At 39.3% G+C, this 24,408-nt stretch overlaps 3 protein-coding genes across 9 annotated transcripts; 1 reads left to right on the top strand and 2 right to left on the bottom strand.

Moving 5' to 3' along the window:
- Nucleotides 1-1,023: 1,023 nt before the first annotated feature.
- Nucleotides 1,024-7,920, top strand: rbm39b (RNA binding motif protein 39b). Of its 6 annotated transcripts, none has more exons than XM_065961239.1 (15): nt 1,024-1,136; nt 2,071-2,128; nt 3,675-3,724; nt 3,836-4,027; nt 4,521-4,577; nt 4,736-4,853; nt 4,942-5,094; nt 5,427-5,564; nt 5,646-5,711; nt 5,796-6,000; nt 6,425-6,511; nt 6,784-6,880; nt 6,999-7,104; nt 7,222-7,300; nt 7,384-7,920. In XM_065961239.1, the coding sequence occupies exons 2-15, from the start codon at nt 2,078-2,080 to the stop codon at nt 7,482-7,484; spliced, it is 1,500 nt and encodes a 499-aa protein (XP_065817311.1). In that variant the 5' UTR covers nt 1,024-1,136; nt 2,071-2,077; the 3' UTR covers nt 7,485-7,920. The 6 variants fall into 6 exon arrangements, with proteins under 6 accessions (XP_065817311.1, XP_065817309.1, XP_065817310.1 ...); XM_065961237.1 differs by having other exon boundaries at nt 1,027-1,136; nt 4,942-5,100; XM_065961238.1 differs by lacking the exon at nt 1,024-1,136 and adding an exon at nt 1,137-1,276 and having other exon boundaries at nt 4,942-5,100.
- A 1,049-nt stretch (nt 7,921-8,969) lies between these two features.
- Nucleotides 8,970-19,486, bottom strand: pabpc1l (poly(A) binding protein, cytoplasmic 1-like). Of its 2 annotated transcripts, XM_020629501.3 has the most exons (17): nt 19,167-19,486; nt 18,255-18,459; nt 17,593-17,786; nt 15,836-15,951; nt 15,564-15,650; nt 14,281-14,420; nt 14,105-14,199; nt 12,404-12,541; nt 12,202-12,297; nt 11,822-12,082; nt 11,520-11,607; nt 11,325-11,444; nt 11,106-11,242; nt 10,102-10,210; nt 9,860-9,990; nt 9,348-9,422; nt 8,970-9,132 (listed from the first exon to the last, which is right to left on the bottom strand). In XM_020629501.3, exons 2-16 carry the CDS (start codon nt 18,445-18,447, stop codon nt 9,360-9,362), a joined length of 1,968 nt encoding a protein of 655 aa, XP_020485157.1. In that variant the 5' UTR covers nt 18,448-18,459; nt 19,167-19,486; the 3' UTR covers nt 8,970-9,132; nt 9,348-9,359. The 2 variants fall into 2 exon arrangements, with proteins under 2 accessions (XP_020485157.1, XP_020485158.1); XM_020629502.3 differs by lacking the exon at nt 15,564-15,650 and having other exon boundaries at nt 19,167-19,426.
- A 70-nt stretch (nt 19,487-19,556) lies between these two features.
- LOC109980929 (14-3-3 protein beta/alpha-1) lies at nt 19,557-24,013 on the bottom strand. Its single transcript, XM_020629504.2, has 6 exons — nt 23,857-24,013; nt 22,441-22,742; nt 22,206-22,329; nt 21,721-21,884; nt 21,478-21,573; nt 19,557-21,374 (listed from the first exon to the last, which is right to left on the bottom strand). The coding sequence occupies exons 2-6, from the start codon at nt 22,732-22,734 to the stop codon at nt 21,318-21,320; spliced, it is 735 nt and encodes a 244-aa protein (XP_020485160.1). The 5' UTR covers nt 22,735-22,742; nt 23,857-24,013; the 3' UTR covers nt 19,557-21,317.
- Between the last annotated feature and the right edge of the window lie 395 nt (nt 24,014-24,408).

Below are 24,408 nucleotides of genomic sequence, written 5' to 3'. Positions count from 1 at the left end.
TGTATGGATGATAGGACAGGTCTGGGATTTAGAGATATAATACTGGTAGATGAGCAAAGGAGGGGAGAGGGAAAAAAAATATTTATAAAACAAATAGAACAAAATAAGAAATTATGAATTATTGTAATAGATCAATTGGTATTTTGGTTGAGTATGAACTGAAGTAATGATATCCATCAGTGTTAAGTAGATCTGGAACAGTTTTCATCTTCACATTTTAATGTTTATATGTTACAAACTCAAACTGTGAAGAGGGAGAATAAACATAAACAAACAAAGCTTCAAATTTCTACCTTAAAATTGATAAGGATAATTTATTTGAGATCCAACCTCCTGATTCATGGTAACACAGTTAACACACATGCGCATTAGGGTTGACAAGTTTCAGGTTACATAATTTACATATTAAGCAAAACTACAGGTCTGTTGGGCAGTGGGGGGCAGGGGGCATTTACTCTGAACTAACAAAGAATGGAAGTTATCTGCCAGAACCAAAAAAAATTATGAACAATATTTTAAAAAAATATTTAAAAATCAAATAATAAACAATAAAATAATGTAACAGGCTGGCTATTACACATGAAACAGATGGGCACCCAATTTCTTGAACTATAAAGGACACACAAAGAAAGATTGGGATGTGTGTATGTGATGCTATAAAATGTGTTTTTAAGCTTCGAAACATTTCATTTAAAAATCTCTGAGCGATATTATATAGCCTAGCCTCCGTTTTTGTTGTTTCTTTTTAAACTAAAATGTATATTGATGATAGACTGTGACTCCTGTAAACCATACAATTTAACAGTTAAGAGTGGTGTTCTAATAATAATAATAATAATAATAATAATAATAATAACAACTGTGGCTTAAAGTTTTAGAGGACACTTTTAGATTCAGTTCACCATAGACTGTAAGTGTGGTAAAAAAAAAAAAAAAAGAGAGAGTTTCAGAAAAAGAGCGTTGAAATGCTCATAAGCGCCAGTAGGTGGCAGTAAGGAGAACACACATGTTGCCGCTGCCGTAAAAAAACCTAAAAAAAAAACCTCAATGTACCGGAAGACAACGAAGAAGAAGGAAGGCGAGCATTTTGATACCAGGCCAAATCCTGCTACAGACACTTGCTAACAGAGGAAAAGGTTAAATAACATCGACAATTTTGATAACATCCTAGCTTTCTGTGATCTGCCTAGAAGGAAGCGTCGAAACGCATCTCTACACTTGCACATTTTCCGTGATTTCTTGACGTCGGTACATCATTTCATCGATTTAAAAAACGGTAACGTCGATGTTTGCTAAAAAAAAAAAAAAAAAGCTAGCTTGCTGCCGCGGAAACGCCATGTTGGCTCTACGGTTAACTTAGCGCTTGTTTTCCAACCGTGACACTTGGCCTGCTGCAAACAATTTAAAGTAGTTAGTCCCGACGTGGTTCGCTTATGCGCATTTCTAATGGTTTATGTGCATTCACGTATGTCGTAGTATCACCTGGCGCAGTGGTAAAACTATTAAAAACAGGGGTCATGAAAAGACGGCAGACCTTCTCGATGTGGCTAGTTTAGCGTTAGCATCGTGTTTACTGCAACGCGTGTTTGATCACACACAAAGTCCATGATGTTGATCATCAAACAAAAATAAAAACGTCGGCCTCTCAGCGTTGTTGAATCTTTGTCGTTATTAGTGGTTCAATAAGCCCGGAATCTTTTATTTAAATGTAACTTATTGAGTTTGTGGTTGATATATTCGGACATCTTGCGGAAGTTTGGGGGGGAAACTCTTGTACACACTCCGTGTAGCTACGTTTTCGTTCCCATTTGACTAGATTTAAGATGTAATTACTCGATTTTTGTAAGCTCTTACTCACTGATGTTTAATGTTTTGTTAACATTTAAGATCATGTCCTAACACTCTTACATTTGAGGTTTGTGTGAAACACAGTATCAATAGTATGAGCTGTACACAAGGGTTTAATTAATTTTTATTTCCAAGAAGATGCAGCAGTTTCCTTTACTTTAATGTTATTGTGTACATGTGCATGTAAACAATATTCACTGTCCCTGTTTTTCCCCCCCACAGGGTAATCATGGCTGATGATTTTGACGTTGAGGCCATGCTGGAGGCACCATACAGAAAGGTGGGTTCAAGATTAGAGACATGAGGCCTGTTTCACTGTTATGATTTACTCTTTGAGTCCTTTATATCTGTGTCAAAGTTTTCTTGAATGTTGTGTGGTGTTATTGAGTATTTAAAACGCAATACAGAATTATAAATAAATCCACATCTATCTCTCTTTATAGACTTCCCTAATGATATCTCACCTCTACTCCCATGAATTCATCTTTGATTCCACTGTGAACTGTGAAAAAAAGGAAGGTAGTTATTGTGCACATACTGATGTACTGTGGTTCACCTTAGGACTAAAAAGAGATTCAACCTAGAACATCCAATTCGTATTCGGTTACAAAAAAAAAAAAAAAGGTGAATGCCAGTGGTTGATAAGCCCATCCTTATCTATTCAGCAAAGGAGGCAGTATTCAGATTTACAATTGGCCCACCAATCCTGAATCTCAAAGTGTAGTCCCAATCGAGATTAAAACTGGAAGATCTGAAGAAAAGGGGATAATAATTTCACTGTGTCTTTGAAAGAAATTTTTCATACTGTCAAACTGCCATTATCAGAAGTAAATGTACCTAGAAACATTATTTATCCAAATGAATCCTGATTGATAATGAAGTGTTTTTGGACCAAACTTTTAATTTTGACATTCCAACATTTGGTTTGAATTCCAAACTATTCAGCTGCAAAGCTTTGTTATATTAACACAATTTCCATGTCATGATTTGAATGCTAAATACAGATGCATTATATTTTTATTTTCTGTGTAAACATGAATACTGCCTCTTTGCATTAGCCAGTTGTAATGTGAATAAGCATCTTGATTTTTGCATGCTTCAGAATACCACAGATATTGATATATTACTTAATTGACTGTCAAAGAGATACTTTTTTTCTATCTAGCATTGTTTTATAAGTAACTTTCAGTAGTCAGTACTTCCTTAAAGTCAAAAGACTGGAGATATTACCTGTTATATTAGAAAACTCAAGATAATAGAAGTGTAACACATAGCTGAATTAATTGATTTATCTAACTTTTATTCATTTATTTTCATGGGCGTCAATATTACTAAGAAGTGTGAATCCCTGTTTGCTTCAGGGCAAGATGTGTGACAGAGGTGGCATCGAGCTCTTACAGTCCAAGAACGAAAATGGGTGAAGATCACTGGACTGACATCAACCACACAGGATCTCTTTTAGTGGTCGTGGGCCGTGCGTGGTCACATGATTAGAGAAATAGTGGCATGGGTACGGCCTATTAGGAGGGAAATGGTGGAGATGATCTGACTACTTGAAAAGTCCCCTGCACTCTGCTAATGTTGGATACCCCCCCCTTAACTTTGCTTTTTTTAGCTCTAAGTACTATGCAGTAAAAAACAGGAGGGGGATGGGAAGCTATTGGGGTGGTGGACGGACACTGTCCAGACATGACAGTAGGAATTTTAAAGTATTATTAATTGAATATATTCTGCATTTTCTCTTGTCCCACCCCACCCCCTTTACCTTGACGACTTGAAATGTCTCATCTACGTCCTCATGATGTTCTTCTATGAACCTTGCTTAGGATGAGATCAAGTCCTCTCATGCAAACGGACATGAAGACTCCAGCAAGAAGTAAGTTTTTAAATATTTATATCAGCTTCATATCTTTTGAACTACACAGTCAAACGTTTAATCTAACACCGTTTTTCACGTTGCAAAACTAAGTGTATTCATTTGTTTTAGGAAAAGGAGGAGCCGGAGCAAGAGCCGTAGCCCAGGCTCTAGGAAGAAAAGAAGCAAGAGCAGAGACAAAAAGAAAAATAAGAAGAGGAGCAAGAGCCGAGAAAGAAAACGAAGCCGCAGCAGAGAGCGACATCGCAGTGGCTCCCGAAGCAAGGAACGTTCCGGACGGTACAGAGCACGCAAGAGCCCCATGTAAGTGACCCCTTTAACATTGATGGCATGTACATTCAGTTTCACTGTTAGTTTCTTGGAGTCAAATGCAGCCCTGCTACAACATCTATTTCTACTTGGCTCACATTGTCTATATAGGCAGAATGTGACTGTACTTTTTATAAGGAGTTCATAGTCGGAGATGTCGTTGTACTAGACTCTATTATATTAAGAGTTGTATCTAAATTTGAAGTCATTATTTACATAGAGGAGAAGGGCAAGATATTAGAAATGCAGCCCAGTCTTCATTACATTTTACTGTGCCAGCTTAAAAAATGTAAGGTTTATTGAAGTGTCCCTAGAAAGCATGGCAGTGAACCAGTGTGCAGTTGGGGTCTCAAATCAGAAGCTACAAAGTGGAAGTCAGCCATCATTAATCTTGTTTATTGTTCATAGTACTTCTGTTCGTGGGAGACCCAGTAGTAGTTTTTTTTGCTTCAGTAGACATCACATCCTGCTTCTTTTTTTACTTTAGCCGGAAACGAACCAAAAGTCGAAGCCCCCCTTTCAAAAAAGAAAAGAGTCCCATCAGGTGAGATCACTGTTTATGGCACTACATTTTTGGCTTTGTCTTTTTTATCGTCTTCTGATTTGTATGGAATAAATAATTTCACACATTATTTACAAGCTTCACTTACTGAACCCAGGTGCCTTCTATAATGTTTTTTTTTATTTTCTTTTTTTTCTAAGACAACCCATTGACAATCTAACACCAGAGGAGAGGGATGCCCGCACAGTTTTCTGTATGCAGCTCGCTGCCAGAATCCGAGCTCGAGACTTGGAAGACTTCTTCTCAGCTGTTGGAAAAGTCAGTTGGTTTCCATGTTATAATCACGTCAAATGTTGCAGGTCTGAGTATGGAAATGATCTCTAAAATGTTCTGTTTTTCTTTGTAGGTAAGAGATGTCAGGATGATCTCGGACAGAAACTCCAGGAGGTCCAAGGGCATTGCATACATAGAGTTTGTGGAGGCTTCATCTGTACCACTGGCAATTGGATTGACTGGACAGAGGCTTTTAGGAGTGCCCATCATCGTCCAGGCCTCTCAGGTCATGGTAACTTCATCTAAGTATAACTTCTACTGGACTATTTCTACCCGATGTGACCGAACATAAAAATAGACCGCTGCCATGCTGTCTGCATGGGACAGAGGACTGTCAGTGACCCAAACACTGAGCGGCCAAGTCTTCAGTTCATGAAATCTAAGATGAAATGTTTGGAATTATCCAACAAACAGTGCTGGGTGTGAAGAGCACTGTGTAAAATGTAAACAATAAGCCCCTGGGATAAAGCAGGTCACATTGGGCTGGGTCACATTCAATATTTCTAAACAAGTATGCCGAATTAAAATAACTACATTCCCTTTCAAATGTGATTACAGGCAGAGAAAAACAGAGCAGCAGCAGCTGCAAATAATCTACAGAAGGGCAGCTCAGGTCCAATGCGCCTGTATGTGGGCTCGCTGCATTTCAACATAACTGAAGAAATGCTTCGAGGGATCTTTGAACCTTTTGGAAAGGTCAGGAATGAGTTCCAATATAAATTATACATCTCTTCCATTTTTTGTAGGACCATTGCTTACATTTCATTTGTCTTTAAGATTGAGGGAATCCAGCTGATGATGGACAGCGAGACAGGACGGTCCAAAGGATATGGCTTCATATCGGTACCTTAAGTGTTCATATATCACACATTCTGCTTTTGTCGTAGCAGGTAGTGGGATTCTTACTCCTGTTTTTTTTTTTTTAAGTTTGCAGATGCAGAGTGTGCAAAAAAGGCTTTGGAGCAACTGAATGGCTTTGAGCTGGCGGGACGTCCAATGAAAGTGGGCCATGTTACAGAGCGCTCCGACTCATCGACAGCTAGCTCTTTCCTGGACAACGATGAGCTGGAGAGGACCGGCATCGACCTTGGCACAACTGGGCGTCTGCAGCTCATGGCTCGACTAGCAGAAGGTTCGTTATAACTGCACCCGTTTCTACGTTTTTAGAAGAAAGGCCCAAGAAAGTATGCTCTGTCGTTTTCGCACAGGAACATTATTGTAGATATTCTAAAAAAAAAAAGTGTTCTACTCAACGAAACGTTTCTGCTAGTCAGCCCTACCCTTTCACTAAACATGTTTTTTTTTTTTTTAAATGACCAGTCAATCATATGGCTGTCACTTAATTTTATATTTGAGCTGTAGTTGTTGAATTGAAAGTGACAGGCCTAGTCAATCAATAGAACAAAACTTGATGATGATTTACAGAAAGGAGACCAATTCTCATTCAGCTGTGGTCTGTTTTCTTAATATCTTCTGTTAGTGTCATGAACAACTGTAATGGTTTGATCATTTTAAATTAACCTGCACTCAAAGGTCTCATTCCCATCCATTCACAGGAACTGGTCTGAAGATTCCTCCTGCTGCTCAGCAGGCCCTGCAGATGACCGGCTCTATACCCTTTGGAAACATCACTGCTCCACCAGGTACGTGTAGGGAGAGTTCAAAACATGTCATGGGGGTTGGTTGATACACCGCAATATCTGGTTATCACAGTTCATCTTGTACATTCATCTTGTACATATTGTAGTATAGTAGTCCTCTGTACTTATTGGTTATTTTATTTCATACTGCTGTATTGTGTGAAGAGCAACGGTAACAACAGAATTTCTCCCTGGGATTAATCAAGTATTCTTGATTCTGAGTACTTGGTGGAAATTCAACGACACATTTTCCATTATTATTTTGTTTGTTTCAGCTGTTCCAGCTCCAGCTCCAAGCCAAGCCTTGAACCTCCCATCACAGCCGCTGGCCACACACTGCCTACAGCTATCCAACCTGTTCAACCCACAATCGTAAGTACCTTTTAGCCTTATATTTTACAAGCTGGTCATTTTTAGTTGGAAGACCTCATTTTGGCTTTAACTGTTTAATAGACATAGTTTGACTTGATAATGCTTCCATGTTTTTCAGGGAAAATGATCCCACCTGGGCCATCGAGATCCAGGACGATGTCATTGAGGAGTGCAACAAACATGGAGGAATTGTTCACATTTATGTTGATAAAAACTCTGCTCAAGTAAGTACAGTCAAAGAGTCACTTAACTTGGCCTGGTGGGGGTGTACATGTAGGTAAAAACTGTGATAGGGCATGGAGTTCAATTTTGTGATATTGTCTGTTCTGTGTTTTTCAAAGGGTAATGTGTACGTGAAGTGTCCCTCAATACCAGCAGCAATGGCAACTGTTAATGCACTTCATGGACGCTGGTTTGCAGGTTTGTTAACTCTGTTTTTTAATCTCTGAAATGCATCAAATGAACCAGAACTTGTGTATAATTTTTCTTCTTTTTCTTTCCAGGAAAAATGATTACAGCTGCCTATGTTCCTTTACCAACCTACCACAACCTTTTCCCTGATTCAGTAACAGCGAAGCAGCTTCTAATGCCAGCACGTCGATGATCTGATACAAGCTAATGAAAGTCTGTGTATATACATTTGTTTGCATTCATGAAAATGTCATTGAAACCGGCGCATTGAAATTAGTTGGCTGTGTGTAATAAAAGTTGCCTCACGTTAATGTGTTCACCTTTGAAAATAGGCATTTTCTTTTCAGCTGCATTTCAGAATTTTGTGGGTTTGTGTTGTAAAACTACCACTGAGAAGTAATCTGCAGGTATCTATTGGTCGAAGTTTTTAAATATTACTGTCTTATCTGCTTGTTTCAAATCAACTGTTTTAGATTTAAAATAAATTGCAAAGGAATACAGAAACATGTTGGGTTGATAGGCCTTAAATGCCAAAAGTATATCAATGTCATGAATAATCCTTTGTAACTTTTTACAGCCATAATTTCATTTTTTGTATGAAGGCTCCCAATAAACTTTGGCAGATTTGACATTTTAGTGTTGTTTCTCACACCAGGTTTAGTGCACATGATACCAATGTCAGAATTGAACCACACTTCTCTTGCCATCACTCATTTCAGGAAAGATCTCTTGAACATACTCAGTGTAAACTTGAATTGCAGTACCTACTGTCAATACATTCAAACTGATTTAATTCACAAAGTTCAGTAATTGATGGCCCTTGTGAATAATGTAGCTGGAAAGGGCTGGTGGTGAGAGATGCAGCCATCATAAATCAGGTTGTTTCTGTGGGGGGACACTGCCCACAAATGTGACTTAAAACCTCTGAACTACAGAAAGGCAAAGGATATGCGATAGATGTCCTCCACAACCAATACAGTGAGATTTGTGTATTACCGTATTTTCCACACTATAGGGCGCATAGAATAGAACGTGTTTACAACTGAACAAGGCTGGGAGATATTGTGAATATATAAATATAAATACGTATAAAACTACAAAAGTACATAAGACGATTTCCCCAAATAATAAATTATTTCTTTGACGTTTCTCTTAACTCTCAAAACGTAGTTTTATACGTAGTGCATTCACAATAACTCAACGTTGTTCAAACGTTAATGTGCATATTCACAATATCTCCCAGCCTTGTTCAGTTGTAAACACGTAAAAGAAACACAGTCTGATACCGCTAATTCAAACGTTAGTGCATAACTCAACATTGTTCAGTTACGTATAACACGTAAAGCTCACTTTTTCAGTTCATTCCCTGTCCACGAATCCCTCGAATTCTTCTTCAGTGTCCGAATTGAACAGTTGGGCGAGTACGGCATCCAACATGCCCGGCTCCCTCTCGTCATTATCCGAGTCAGTGTCGCTGAGCGCCGTGTACAACCAGTATGGATCAACCAATTAACCAATTGATCCATATATAAGGCGCTCCGGATTATAAGGCGCACTGTCGTTTTTTGAGAAAATTAAAGGCTTTTAAGTGCGCCTTATAGTGCGGAAAATACGGTAATATGAAACATTTTCAACCTTAAGTTGTTGAACTTGTGTGCTTAACAAATGACCAAGACAGTTTGATGCATATACTGTAAACTTTTATCTTCTAACAAAAGGTATTAGAACAAAATAGCTTTAACTTTACAAATCTCTTTCTGTCAATTTAATCCACATAGAAATGATTTTTTCGATTTTTCTTTTTTTTTTTTTTAAATCTTCCTCCAAAAAGTTGCTGACATCTGAGGAAAAATGACATGATTAAAATTTAAGTGAAAACATTCAATGCTTTCAAATAAGCACACTTTCTGTAAAAAACAGCTATGCAGGACTCTTCATGAACATGTCAAATAGTGACGATCACACAAGGACATATTTAACAACTGAGGCCTGAGCTTTAACTTCTTTTACCAGCACCGATAATAAACAGTGAGGCTCTACAAAAGTCAATGCTTACTTGAAAGAACCTTTACTTCTTAGGAGAACAATCCTTCACCTGGTGGGCCTGCAAGACAGCGATCGCCTCATCCACCTGACCAATGAGAGAGGAAAAGAACAGTCTTATAGCACCACACAGAGGAAAAAACTGGCCTAGCTCTGATCCAAGTGTAGATCAGGAGAGCCTATCTAAAATGTTCCTGCAAGTTTTTAGTTTTATATTTGAAAGACAAATCACAGCATTTAACACTCAACTCTGCAGCAGTTTTAAGATAAAAACTGAAGTGTGGAAGGAGATTGTTCTTCATCAGTTAGTGAATAGTGGAGGGTGAGCAAGAGGCCAGTAAAAAAGAAATATATATATATGCACACACACATTTTAAAAATACCTGGTTTACTTTAAGTTGATTCAGACAAGACTTACTCAGATATTTTGAGGTGAAGATAAAAAAAAACAAAAAACTATAACATTTGTTTTTAGGCCAATAGTGGCCAGAAACGGAAGATAAGAGAAGATAAACATATTTATGCCTTAGCGTGCAGGGACTCGGGCGACTCCAGCATGTGAAGCAGCTCAGAGTTGTCTATCTCCAGCAGCATCCCAGTGATTTTTCCAGCCAGGTTTGGGTGAAGGGAATGGATCAGAGGGTACAGTCTCTCTCCTGCATTATCACAGCACAAAGAGAGAGGGTGAACAGCTAAACAAACAAGAAGCATGAATCTTCATTGGAGGAAATAGACGGAGGGGAAACAAAATCAAGCAATGCCCGCACCAAGAAGCTGTTTCTGATCCATGGGTTGAGCTGCAGCCAGCAGTGAGGCGGTGAGCGGCTCTTGGCCTTGAATGTGAACCTGCTGCTCAATCACAGGAGCAGAAATGACCTGAAGATGTTGTGGAGAAAAGTTCAAACAGTTATATTTTAAAGGACTTATTTTCCTGCAATATTACAAACCTTTCAACAACGAGCTACCAAGCAATATTTACTGAAACATAATACTGCTTAAAGCAGTTTCTTTTCAGCTCATCAAAGTAAGTTTTTTTGTTTTGTTCATTTGAATATATGCTTCATTTTTCAGGTTTGCTAGCATAACCACTAATAACTTTGATTCTTTATTAAATATTTAAGTAAAAAAAAAAGTCAGCCTCAGCATATATTATTACACTTTATATAAAAATTCAAAAAGGTACTGTGTGGTGTTTTTTTTATCCATGTTTGTTGGTATGCATGCTTGCAAGGATGCAAAGGATGCAGGCCATGCACACTAACAGAGCTAAATAGAGCACAGCCAGTCAGTCCTACTGCAACTAAATAATCCCATGCCACTTTAAAGCATCTCATCAAAGAGCAACTATACAGAAGAACCAGTTTTAAAACAGCTGTAACTGAAATCAGATTGCAATCGTTTGATTCTTGTTGAACTCTCCCTGAGCCTATAAAACTATTTCTAAAGTTAATGTAAATGTTTAGTTTAACCTGAAAAAAATGATGCTGTCTGCAGAAAGCAGGAGCACATATACAAATAACTAATGACATCCAAAAAGACTGAGTTGCATTGTTGACCCTGGTATCAAGTTATGAAATTAAATCCTTCCCCAGACACCATGTTATTAAAATGATCTGAAAGCTAGGAGGATGAACACTAAGAGAGGTAGTTAGCCAGCATTAGCAAAGAGAAGAACTGTCCTGTTATTAAATTAATTAATTTGAACAAAGCTTTGTTACCAAGAAAACTCAACAACAGACCCTTGATGGGTTTCAGCATCAGACTGCAGTACCTGTAGCCTGGTCATGGGCGCAGGTATAGTAACAACCTGCGTGACGTTTCTTACAGCAGACGAGTACTTGTACTGGCCACTTCTGGTCACACCAGGCACATCAGTACGCCCTCCCACAGTCTGAGTCCCGATGTTATCTGAATAAAGACACTGCATGGATCAGGTCCCATGTTTGAAGGATTGAGCTCATCATGTTGTCGTTGTTGTGCTTGTACTTACTTGTCTTCTGTGACGAGCTGATGATGCGGGGAGCCTGAGTGGAAGCCTGTCTGACTGTGGCGATTGGGTTGGATCCACGACGGGGAACAGAGGTACCAGCATACTGGGCTGGGTAGGGTCCTTAAAACGGAGGAGACAACATTGACACACAATGCATATTTACATAGGTGCAGATAAAACAAGTGAGCCATTCACCCTGCACTCTGGGTGGTTGTCCTGTCCATCGAGGTACCGGTCTCATGTTGCTGACGGCATTGTGGTTGTAGAAGGAGCGAGCTGGAGGCTGGAAGTTAAAATATAGGTTTATGGAACAACAATGCGAATATTGAGAGGAAATTCAAAAGACATTACACTTGTAATATCACATTGCACAACATGTGTCATTTAAAAATGATGTGAAATACATCTACAGCCCCATTCAGAGGGATTTATTTATGATTTATATAACATTTCATACAGCAGCTTTTGAAGCCTTAGATGAAGAATTTCTGTGATACCTGTGGTACAGTCATGTAGTATCCGCCCTGATGATATGAGTCTATTATGGGACTGGTCATGGTCCTCAAGGAAGCAAGTCTCTGCATGTATTTATTGGTCAGGATGGCTTTACGCTCCTCCCTCCTCTGAGCAAGAGCCACATACAGCGGCTTGGTGGCAACGATCCTCCCATTCATTTCAGTGACTGCTTTAGTCGCTTCCTCAGGTGAGGAGAAGCACACGAAGCCAAAGCCTTTGCTCAGTGAGCCATCAGTCATGACCTTCAGGAAACAAAGACAATCGTGTTCATAGTAGGAGGTACTTGACTCAAGAACGGGCATTTAAACAGGACAGTTGTACATTTTAGTAAAGATAACAGCCATCTAAAATCATTACACACCTTGGCACTGGTGATGGTACCATACGGAGCAAACTCCTTCCTGAGTCTCTCATCATCTATGCCATCGTCTAAGTTCTTCACATACAGATTCACCCCCTGGAATCACAAAGAGAAACTAGTAATAGGTTTTACTTTCCCCATCTCGGGCCGCCCCCCTAACATAATGGTAGGGGAAACACTGCTGCCATACAAATTAAAGCACCTGATAGCGCTGGATGCGGTCCTGTTTGATCTGGTCAAACTTGCGCTTGAGCTCTCCCTGGCGCTCCAGTCGCTTCTGAGCCCGACCAGCGAAGATGGTTTTCCCATTGATCTCCTTTCCATTCATTTCATCAACTGCCTGGGGAAACAAGAGGAGAAGTGCCATGTTACAGAAGAGAGACGCAGAACTGTATAAAGACAACTTTTCTATCCTCACATAATCTAAAAATGTGTGGCCCTTTTGTAGTCACAAGCTCTCTTAAGGCCAGGATGCATTCACACTTACAACTGATGGCAATGCATTGGTGAACAGCATTTTTAAATAGGGATGTGCAGGTTAGTTGTTATCACCCTCGGCAGTCCTTAAACAAATTCTCAATATTTTCATATGCTGAAGCTCAATGCTGGTCAAATGCTAAACTCAAACTGCAACGCAGACACCTGCCACTAGATGGATTTGAACCCGTAAACTGGCAGCAGCTCTAGTAACAGGGCCTGCTCTCCCCACTCTACTATCCAGATACAAACAAGCACAGTGCATGGATAGCATCTCATAGTAGCATTTCACCTGGTAGTATTTTGGTCAGTAACTTGAGATACAAATGTGTGTAGGCTGCGTCAGGTTAAACTGCCACTCCCATATCACCCAGAGCAATGCGTAACCACATCCAGAACAGGCATGTGGATGTTAACCTGCATGGACCAGAGGCTTGTTTGTTTACCCAAATGACAATTGAAATAAATTGTTCTCAATTTCAACTGTTGTCCGACCTTCAGACTCATCTGTTAGCCTGAATTTCACTTTCTGTTTGACTAACTAGGAAATGACTATTACTCCCTATTGCTTAAACCTGTCACTCTATTCCAGATTGACAGTGACTATTGCCCGACAGTTTCATGTTTGAAGCCACAAAGAGCACAGAGCTGCAGGTCTGTCTTTTTGTGAGGGGGAAGGGCAGAGATATGAATACAAAGCAGAAAGGCAGAGCTGCAGGGTGAAAGATGCACTTCAGATGGATGCAAACTAACCAGCAACTCCATAAACCCTTAGCAGAGGTGTGATAGGGTTCATTAGTGGTTTTGTTTTACATCCTGCACATGGACCTAAAGGAACAAAACTCTTGTCCACAGGCTTACAGTTTTGTTTTGTATCCACATGCCTGAAAGAGAATCTTCAGGAGAAAAATCATACACACCATCTTTAAACGGTATTGAGTTCATTCGTTGAAGCTTTAGGGTTTTTATGGATTTAAAGTACACAACATTTTGATGCCTTTTTTCCATAGGATTTTTTAGGCTGAACAACAAGTAGCAGGAGAGTCAAATGTCCCCGAATTATTCACTAAAATGTTGGAGGAGCTCAAACCAGAGATACAAAGCAAACAAAAATATATCCAGAACAAAAACTCCAGTGGGAAGCTTCCCTTGTCTTTGTAAATCCACTGTGCATCTGAGCGTTTAGTTTGAGACTCCCAAGTCTTGATGTAACTTCTGATCTGTAAACAATAATCCAGGATCTCATGGTTGTCCGTGAATAGTGTTGGAATAATTTGCACTTTGTTTTTTGTTTTTTTGCCAGTGAAGTAAAGCTAACATGACAGTAAAAGAAAGAGCAGCATTTCAGCTCCACCCTTTATATCAACTCAATGAACTGCCTCTGCTGGCTGGTATCCAGGGCACACAGACATGGCACACAGTCTACCTTCTGAGCATCCTCGTGGTTAGCATAGTTAACAAAGCCAAATCCTCGTGAGCGTCCCCTCTCGTCCCTCATCACACGCACACTGAGAGTCCTCCCTGAGAGAAACAGTACAAGCAAGCATTTCAACACAACTTTATTGAGCACTGGGAAGAATCGATAAATTCAAAATCTCTTACCAAATGAAGAGAAGACTTCCTTGAGTTTCTCATCAGAGTAGTCTTCACCAAAGTTTTTGATGTAGACGTTGGTGAACTTCATAGCTTTGGTGCCAAACTCCACCTCTCTTTCCTTGCGGGATTTGAAGTGGCCAACAAAACTACAGACAACATCCAACCCATCACCAAGGCAACAACAATGACAAAGTAAGTTAAAATCTTGATGGTCTGCAATGTGGAAATGTGTCTTCTGTCTTAGGCTTCAGCACACAGCATTAAACAAAACAAGACAATACATGAGGAGGGACATAAAGAACACAACAGCAACAAAAGGAATATAGAGCTGGGCGACAAGTTGATTCAATCAATTCATTTCACTTCCTGTTTTGTGTCAATATTCAATCTGGAAATAAGAGGCCCACGATAACTATCACCATACAGTAATTCTGCAAGAACTGACGTGTTGGAATTGTTTGAAAGAAACCACAATATCCAAGTAACTGTAGAATATACAATACCTCTAAATATTGTTATTTGATGTTAGGGTCCTCGATTATTATGATTCACCCTTTTACTTCTTTTTACTGCTGCCCGACATTATCCCGCTGTCTGCTTCATCTTCTTTTATCCCGCTTTCAACTTCCTTTGCCAATTGTTGTCCATTCACATTACCTTCATTGGGGCGCCACCATGAGGAGTTATGAAGTTGTTACGAGGAGAGGTTAATTAGAAATCTGTTTAGAGTGGTCGTTTCTAGATTTTAAACATTGATATTAGGCATCAGTGACTAGATAATTCTATAACACATGTCAGGACAATGATATTTCCTATGTCCATATTTTGTCTAACCCCTAATGGAGAAATATGTTAGCGCTATAAAAAGTTACGTAGCCATAGACTTAAACCTAAGTTCCCCCTGTGCATATATACATGCACAGGGGGAGAATCATAAGAGAGTGATTCATGTTTTGTTGCATTTGTGAAACAGGTTCAACACGACCACATGGGATATGTCATGTGTCCTTTGTTTTTTAAGCATAGAAAAAAAGTAATATTTACTTTTTTTAAAGAAATTTTGATTTTGTTTTTACTCCTTATGGCCCAGCCCTACAACAGAACTTAAAGACATGGCAGTGACATACAGTATAACGTATGACAGAACTTTGAACAGATCCTTTTTTTCTCTCAAACAACCTGCACTCTATTGACATGACAGCTTTCTTATGATCGGATTTGTCTGTTTTGTCTTAAATTAAAACACAGAACACAACAAACCTAGACACAGATCCTACCTACTCACTGACCTAATCAGGGACAAATGACATTTTTTCCCCAGGAAACAGGCCTTTGCGTTGACAATGCCAGATTCCAAATGAAAACCTGTCTTTCGACTGAGTGAAAAAAACAACAACACATGAAATAGTCATCTGCACAAAGTCTGTGGCTTCTTGAAGAGTCAACAGTATTCATTCATAGTTTATATTGTTAACATTCATAAATTCTGCACTAACTCTTCTCCTCAACTTGTTGGTATAATCTTACCATCTCAACGTTTCTAAGTATTTACTTTACTCACACTTTCCTATCATTCAGCAGCATCCCATTCATTGTGTCAATGGCCCGGTTTGCAGCCTCGTGAGTCTCAAAGTGAACAAAGCCATAGCCTTTGGATCCTTTCTCATCACAAACCACCTATAAAAAAATTAAAAAAAACACTAAGAGCTTTGTTCCATAAAATATCTCCTTGTATTTGAGTTGTAGATATAGATTCTTGAGTCAATGTGGGTGATAAAGGCCTCACTGAAGTTAGCTACCAGGGTTTTTCCTGGCTCAGAATGGGCCTTTGGGGGGGCGACTATACGCGCTGTAGTAAACGTTCGACCCGCGTATAACAGCATAGTCTACAAGTCTGTATTACCGTATTTGACAGAAATCTGTGCATTTCCTGTTATTTCTGACCATTTTATAAATAATATTATCATTATGCTTAAGTTACTGAAACACCAATTAAATCTGGTAAAGAATTTTTTTTTATTGCAAGAGTGACACAGGGGAGGAGTGGGATTTTGAGGGAGAGGGGTGTAATGAGATTAGGCGAGGGAAGGTCACATTCTGCAAGTGCATTTCACCCTCTACCCATGATGTCTGCTCTTTTCCTTTAAATTGTGTTTTTGTTTTACATACACATTTGTTTAAGTACATTTATTTGAGTTACTAAGGTATTATGTGTGGAGAAGTTCACAGACTACAGCTGGCTGACGTTACGATCGTTAAGTTATTGATTGTTGATAAAAGCAGACACGGTGGAAATGAACAGAGAAAAGTTGAACGTGCGTTCCCGGTCCATACGGATGGCGGATCAAACGTGTTCCGTTGCACAGTTGCACTACATGTAAACAGGTGCACGCGGTGGTTGGCGTTCCGGTGTGTGTGTGCGTTTGCAGCCATGTATGTTGGTGTGTCTCGGCGTGGCCCCACGATGACCCGTCTGCAGACAGCAGAGGAGCAGGGACAAGTAGCCGCAGCTACGTCATACGCGGTTTAGTATAGTTTTAACATGACTGTTGGGATAAATATTTACCGCCATGAAGTGCATTGCTCTTTGAAATTATAATCAACTCACATTTAGGCTCGTGGGTGTCAGCAGAGCGTCCGAAACGAACAGTCAATCAGCTGGCTATCCAGCGTGAGCCGCATGCGTAAATGGATGAGAGGGGAGATGACTGCTAGAAGTCAGAGACATCGTATTAAAAGTTTATGTTCTGCTTGTTCAACAGTCGTTTGATGTATTGATATTTTTAACATACATTCAGAGAGGATTTGATTTGCAATTTGAATCGTCTTTTTTTTTTCTTTTGGCGCTCATGATTTTTCTTTGGCGCAGGGTAAAACCTCTTTGGGGGGCGCCAAAGAATACTCTATGCAGGAAAAACCCTGGCTACTATTATGTCAATACGAGATAATCATCATGTTATTGCTCCACAAATCTGATTGTTCAGACTGAATATTCTTGTTGTACAACTGTTTGTTTTATAAATGTAAAACAGTTCATTGCACATATCCTCAGTGTGTTTTTTCATCATATTTTATAAGAATTTGGCACATCAGGATATATTCAAACGTTAAAAAAACGGTATTATTGTTGTTCATGTTATTAAATGAACAACATTGGATTTCTATTCAAATTTTACCCTCCAATTGTATTTTCAAACCAGATACATTTTTGATACCATACTATCCCTAAAATTGTAAAAACAAAATATATGTATATTGCTGTTTGAGACCAGGCGTTTCAATAACCATGCGTAGACAACAGATGACACGGCCCCTTACCTTGCAGGACAGGATATTTCCAAAAGCTGAAAAGGTGTCGTACAGCGCCTTGTTGTCAATGGACTCGTCCATGTTCTTGATAAAGATGTTCCCCACACCGGACTTCCTGAGTCCCGGGTCACGCTGAGACCACATTATCCGGATAGGCCGGCCCTTAATGACATCGTAGTTCATTGTATCGAGGGCGCACTCAGCTAGGAAAAACATTTATTTATAATATAACATATATTATGAATAATATATATCATGTAATATCATCACAACAAGACATTGTATCATCTCTGTGAAGGATGCATATTGTGAATCAATAAATAAAAAGAAAGGTTTGATCCACAACTGCTCGTTCTGTGAAGGGTCTTGAAAAGATTTGTTATGAGTGAGCATTAAACAAAGATTGATTTTCAGTGTTTTATATCAGTTAATCCATTTACACAATCATCTCTGGATCATGACAACATCCAGCCTTTTCAAGGTTTTTGTTTATATTTATTTCAGAGAATTTAGTCTTTAACATCATATGTTAGAAGTTTTTGTACGAGTGCCTGGGTGACTGATGTTACACAGTGGCTATTCCAGTGTATTACAGCATATCTTACAGCTTCTGCAAAGCAATGAACGCCCTGCAGAATATGTAATGGATTTGTGCACAATGGGTACTGTACCATCTGCTGGTTGCTGGAAGTTAATGTAGGCATATCCCAGAGATCTGCGGGTGATGATGTCACGGCACACACGGATTGACATGATGGGTCCAGCGGGAGAGAATTTCTGGTACAGCATGGCCTCCGTTACATCTGGATGCAGATCCCCGACATACAAAGAGGCCAGGGGATAGGATTGTCCAGTGCTGTTCATCTTGGGTAATAGCTAGTTCAAGAAAGAAGAATAGTTGTGTTTTAAATAGTACTTAAATCATAAAGCTTGTTTGTTCATGGTATTAAGAAACAAACATGTATCTTTCATCATGACTGAATCTTTTATGAGTGGTAAATATACTTCATACCCTAAGTTACATTCAGTGTAAACCTTTTATAGCAGCTCTTGAACTACCTTTCTGAACATCATCTTATTCTGTTTTTGTAGATTAAATTTAATTTTATGTTTCCAAGACCACAGTGATATTAGTGATTTCTACATAAGGAAACATGTACTTTACATCAAGTCTCTGAAACAGCCTTTAAAGTCTGTATTTATTTATGATGTGCCATTGTTGGTTAGTATTTTTTTTTTCCTAGCAAAAATAATAATGAGACAAGAGGAGGTTTCAAACATGGCTAAAGAGATTCATAGGGTCATAGGTCAAATAAATTAACATGAACTAATGCTTCTTAAGTTAGCTTTCAATCAAGCTAGGTTCACAGTAAAATGAATTCCAACATTTAAAGCTTTAAATTAAAGTTTAAAAAATATATATTAATTGGCTTTTTACCAAAAAACATTAGCTTGGAAAAAGTGGCTACAGCTAGCTAAATATGTCCATGCCCTTGATGAGACACTTCGCTAGTGTAGTGATGCCGACGAAGCAGCAAAAGCTTTGACAAACACGGGAATCGCAAAAACAATGCTCTACTTACAGCTTTAAGCTTAATTTGTCTATGAGTTGAAATTCTGATGTGTGATTTTTCAATGTAGCAGGTCGTGAGCGCCGTTTAATTTCACATGGGCGGGAAGTTGTTTTCGTTTAATTAAGACCGTAGAACACCTGCATCTGTCCTCCGCGCAGCGTTATCAGACCGAAACTAAAGGGTTGTGATCTAACTACTGTAACACACCGCGATGAAATATAGTTCTCGCGGATTAAGGCTAAAATCTATTTTATTTCGCCCTCTAGTGGTAAACTACGTCGACACACAACGTGTCACCATATCAAAGCGATTAATCTCCATGTGTTAACTACTTTCCTAGCATTTAAGCACACCCATAGACATAGTTCAATTGAACAAAATGAAGACGTTATTAGCCTGTTATCTTAAACGAAACTTTATTTCACTGAATGGTCTTTGACACTTTCCTATTTCTTACATGTATAGTGAAACTAGAATGGTTTTAAGATACATAAACACAAAGCTAGAATTACACCAACCATTGTTTTATCTCCATTTTCAGTCATTGCTTTTTAAGAGCTATTCTAAAGTTTTCACAACCACGTGTGTGCACTGGGTAATAGACTGTTACAGAAGCAAATTTTAGCCATAAGACTTGTCAGTAAAAACAAAGCAAGTAGATACCTGATATACAGACAGGCTTCGTTCCACATTCACTAACTGCATTTTCATCAAGCATAATAAACTGACATGATTTTTTTTTTTTTTTTTTTTAAACAGAAATGATTTCAATTCATTGGAGCATTGTCAGAGTAAACAGACTGTCAGCTATAATGTGGAATGGTGTCTTCAACTACAATATGTGGAATGTAGTGGTGATACATGGTATTGTGACACTGAGCTTCTTTTCCAAATCTCCAAATTGCACCATCAGAACATACTTGATTATTGAGGCGATTCTTCACACCAGCTATGTTTAACAGCACAAATGCACCTGGGTAAAAATTGAGATTTAGCAAATTTTAAGTTTGTCTGGTCTAACTCGTTTTCTTCTAAATTTTTAAACAACAACAAGCAGATCTGGCCCCTGAATGAAAACAGAGGCTGCAAGAGAAAGCCAGGCACAGATTTTTTTTTTCTTTTTTTTTGGAGAAAACAACCGCTTTAGAGGAATATTTTTGCAAGCAGGGTTGATACAGTGTGGTAAGACATTTTCAATTAACATCAATAAAAGGTTATTTTAGGTTTTACATACAGATGATAGTCAATCTTGCAAAAAATACATGGAACCACATTTACGCACATACATTTTCCATTGTACTGAGATCAAGCAGCACCTGAACAGTGAGTAAAACTACAATGACAATCCAAACTTAGTTCAAAAGAAAAAGAAAAGAATGCACTGCCTTTGAAGAGCTTAACAATGTGGAATGTCTGATGCCTGGACAAGTCTAATATGACAATTTGAGGGGTCCCTTAAAAGTTCAAAATTGTGAAGTTTGTGAACATGATCAAGGAGCATTACACCAAGATGTCAGTGTCACAATACAGCCTGCCTCCTTTCTGTATGAACACAGCAGAATTGCAGTTAGTGGAATACAGGATTGTACGCATGTCTGAAATTCTAACCAAAAAAAAAAATGTTTTAGGGGTTGTGAAGCAAATGCAAATGGAACGCCTACCATCACAGTGTTTGGTGGAAATCAACTGCCAGTATAATTACCATACAATAAAACCTGTAAATATCATGAGGAATCACAAATAAGAAAGTAACAAAAAAAAAAAAATGGGATGAAAAATGCACAACTAGCTGGGACAAAGGGATTTGGAAGGACGATTATAATTCACAAAAGCCCCCCTCAGACCATACACACAATCTTTCACTCTTGCTCACTCACTACAAACAGGCGTACACACATGCACACAAAACAGACACAAAAAAAACAACAGCAACATGGACTCACTAATTAATACAACATGTTTCAACAAAGTGACTGAATCTGCTAACTGAAAAATCACCCTGTCACCTCACAGTGAACTGAGAGGGGTAAACTAGTTGGTCAGGAGCAATTCAGGCTGCTTGTCATACAGAAGTGGGAGGAGCTGATGGAGTGGAGGGGGATGTATATAAGCTGTCTGTGTTTAAGATAAGAGTGTAGGTGGATTAACAGTGCAATTCCATTAGTTTTCCCCGTCTCCAGTCTCTGCCTCATCTGCCTGGTTTTCTGATGTCCACAGCTGGAAAGAGAGAGAGAAAGAGAAAAAAAAATCAGTATATTTGATGTGAATTAGTACATCATGAAAATCATCGGGGTCAATCATCACGGGGCTGGAGACTCACAGTGAGGTTGTCCCTTAGTAGTTGCATGATCAGGGTACTGTCTTTGTAAGAATCCTCGTTCAAAGTGTCAAGTTCGGCGATGGCTTCATCAAATGCCTGAAATAAAAAAGTTCAACTGATTTACAAATATGAAAATATGAGAAAGGTATACAAGTGTGATAATGTGTATACAAATGTGGCTAATTTAGACATTTATCGTTTACAAATCCTGAAAAAAAGGTGAAATTAGAGGTCAGTCCATACCGTCTTTGCCAGGGTGCATGCCTTGTCTGGGTTGTTGAGAATTTCATAGTAGAAGACTGAGAAGTTGAGGGCCAGGCCAAGCCGGATTGGGTGTGTTGGCTGCATCTCTCCCTTGCTAATGTCAAAAGCTTGCTGGTACGCCTGCTGGGAATTGTCCACTGTGTCTTTGGTTCAAAAAGATATACAAAACAAACATGTCATTGATCACGTCCGAATCGTAACAAAACAAGCAATGATGAGAATGACACTGAATTATTAGTGTATGCCTGAAAAGTTGAATGTGTTTGCAGAGAGTTGCCTATTAGATATTGAGCAGCAGGCACAGAACACAGTTGAGTTTTAGTGTGGATAAAGTGGCTACAATGTTTCCATTTTGCTTAAAATCAGCTAGTAGTAGAAACTATAAAATGCACTCCCTCCCCAACAAACATACAACCAAAAGTAGACAAAAATGATATGCAGAGCTTTAAAATGTCCCCACTTACCCTTCTTAGCATCCCCAGATGCAACCTCAGACAGGTATCTATAATAGTCGCCTTTCATTTTCAGATAGAAAACCTTGCTTTCAGCAGCAGATGCATTGGTAATGAGAAAGTTGTCCAGCAGCCCCTGAAAACAAAAACACAAGTTTTGAAGTTAGATTATCAGGCTTATGTAAGTAACAAGTGTTTGAATTGGGACTGTTTTAAAAACCTCAAAAAAGAAATTTAAAGTCCTTACAAGCACATCCTTGCAGATATCCTGCAGCTCAGATTCAATCTTCTCCCGGTATTCACGTGCCATCTGCTGTTTTTTGTCATTGCCCTCAGTCTTCTGCTCGATGCTGGAGATGACGCGCCAGGATGAGCGACGTGCTCCCACAACATTCTTGTAGGCAACGGAGAGAAGGTTGCGCTCCTCATTTGACAGCTCCGAACCTTGCTCTGTCACTTGCTTCATGGCTGTGGCCATGTCATCGTAGCGCTCAGCCTGCTCAGCGAGCTTGGCCTTCTGTACCAGGTCGTTCTTGTCCATTTTCTAGTCTGGAGGAGAAGAAAAACAACAAATACAGAATAAAATCAAGAATAGTTCATCAAAAAGAAGGAACAATGTTTAACCACAACCTGCCCTATCACCTGACAATAATGTTATATTTGAAGTCCCACGATCCAAATCATTCAAGTAAGGAAACCCTTGGATTCAATACAAAGCGAGGAAATGCACTTGCCAAGTGGGCCCCTTGGCAAGTGGGTCAACCATACTCATCATTAGCTAAGGTTAGCTGCTACCTAGCCGACATGGCTAACCAGTCGTCCTTAAATGATTTAAGTCCGCGTATTATTTAATCCACGTTGTCAACAGCCTTAAAACGCACCACGACGTAAAACTGAACACACACACAAGTTCCACCTGCAAATTTACCGCAAACAGAAAGCAGCAGCCCTCCCGGGTCAGGCTGTAATCACCTCCTCCTCCTCCTCTGATGTTGCTACAAAAACGCTAGCGGGGCTATTTACGTTAGCTCAGTATGTGTTAAGATATCTGACAATGATGCATCATTGGTTCGACTGCGATCAAACGTGGCAACTCGCTTCCCTTTTTATTTAATTTTTTTTTACGTATTTGATGTTATTAAGCTGTCGTATAAACAACACAAAGTGAACGGGGGCAGTGAGCTAAGCTGTCGTTGTCCAGTATTACCGTCACCACCACCTAAACGGGGAATGTCCGTAAGCTAAGCAAGAGAAGGCCAGCGAACAGGAACGACTGACTTTCCGTTTAAAACACACACTTTAAAAAAAGGTGTTGGCGAGCAACCGTGTGGCTTCATTAAAACCCATTACTAAATTAAATATTGCACTCCCATGTTGGGGCAATTTGGGCTTTTGGTTCGTTTTTAAATCAGCTGTGGGGCACGACGGCCCGCCCGGGCTGACGAGCCTGTCAGAACAAAAGTGTGATGGACTCCCGTTAGCTCGCAGCTAATGCTAATCAGCGAGCTAACGGTGGTAGCCTTTCACAAATTCCGCTATCTTGGTGGGGTTAGCGTTACGGTATACAAGCAGACACGATGAAACAGCCATTCAAACACGGAGCCAGTCATGAATTTATAACATTATAGTGCACTCTTCGTCAACATGGGGTCGTTATACTCACAATAGTGGCGGCTTTTAATCCTCCTTTTTTTTTTTTTTTATCTTCTCTCTCTATGGACGATTCAGCCTCCGTCCTCCGTCTCGCTCAGCGTATCGTTCAGGGCAGTACCACTTCCGCTACACTGGCGCTTCTGTTTCCCCTTTTTTTTTTTTTTTTTTTCACCACACATCTGCCTTACGTAATGCCACCACTGCTCAATGCGCTAAATAAGATCATTTACATGCCCATACTATATAAAAAAAAAATAATAAAAAAAAACGTTTTCATGAGATTTTAAAGGACGATGCCCCCGTCAAAATGTGTGATCTCAAAAGAAGTGAGCAAAGGTGTTTTTTTTTTGGGTTTTTTTTATAAAGTAGCATCTGCGTCTTGCCTGGTGTCGACTTTTTTTGGCTTCAAGTTTTAGCTACTCAGATCATTATTCATTAAAAAAAAAAGAAAAAAAAAAAAGGCAATCTTCGCTGACTGCACATTTTAAAACACTTTGATGATTTGAGACATTCCTGGGCAGAACATTTGAGATAGCTTTGTTTTCATTAGTACCTGTGGCAA

The sequence above is a fragment of the Labrus bergylta genome, chromosome 12 (assembly GCF_963930695.1).
Source record: "Labrus bergylta chromosome 12, fLabBer1.1, whole genome shotgun sequence".
NCBI classification, from domain to species: Eukaryota; Metazoa; Chordata; class Actinopteri; order Labriformes; family Labridae; genus Labrus; species Labrus bergylta.
The sequence above is the reverse complement of the archived record's forward strand: the minus strand, read 5'-3'. Positions and strand labels throughout refer to the sequence as shown.

Bases quoted from the DNA above. Each gene is read 5' to 3' on its own strand.
- LOC109980929 (XM_020629504.2), bottom strand. From the start codon at position 22,734: ATGGACAAGAACGACCTGGTACAGAAGGCCAAGCTCGCTGAGCAGGCT. The intron at 22,330-22,440 runs GTAAGGACTTTA...TTTTGTTTTCAG, and splicing joins ATATCTGCAAGGATGTGCTT to GGGCTGCTGGACAACTTTCT. The intron at 21,375-21,477 runs GTGAGTCTCCAG...CTCTCTTTCCAG, and splicing joins TACTAAGGGACAACCTCACT to CTGTGGACATCAGAAAACCA.
- pabpc1l (XM_020629501.3), bottom strand. From the start codon at position 18,447: ATGAACAGCACTGGACAATCCTATCCCCTGGCCTCTTTGTATGTCGGG. The intron at 17,787-18,254 runs GTACAGTACCCA...TGTTTTTCCTAG, and splicing joins CTTCCAGCAACCAGCAGATG to CTGAGTGCGCCCTCGATACA. The intron at 14,421-15,563 runs GTCAGTGAGTAG...TGTTGTCTGTAG, and splicing joins TGTCATTTGTCCCTGATTAG to TTTTGTTGGCCACTTCAAAT.
- rbm39b (XM_065961237.1), top strand. From the start codon at position 2,078: ATGGCTGATGATTTTGACGTTGAGGCCATGCTGGAGGCACCATACAGA. The intron at 4,578-4,735 runs GTGAGATCACTG...TTTTTTTCTAAG, and splicing joins AAAGAAAAGAGTCCCATCAG to ACAACCCATTGACAATCTAA. The intron at 4,854-4,941 runs GTCAGTTGGTTT...TTTTCTTTGTAG, and splicing joins TCTTCTCAGCTGTTGGAAAA to GTAAGAGATGTCAGGATGAT.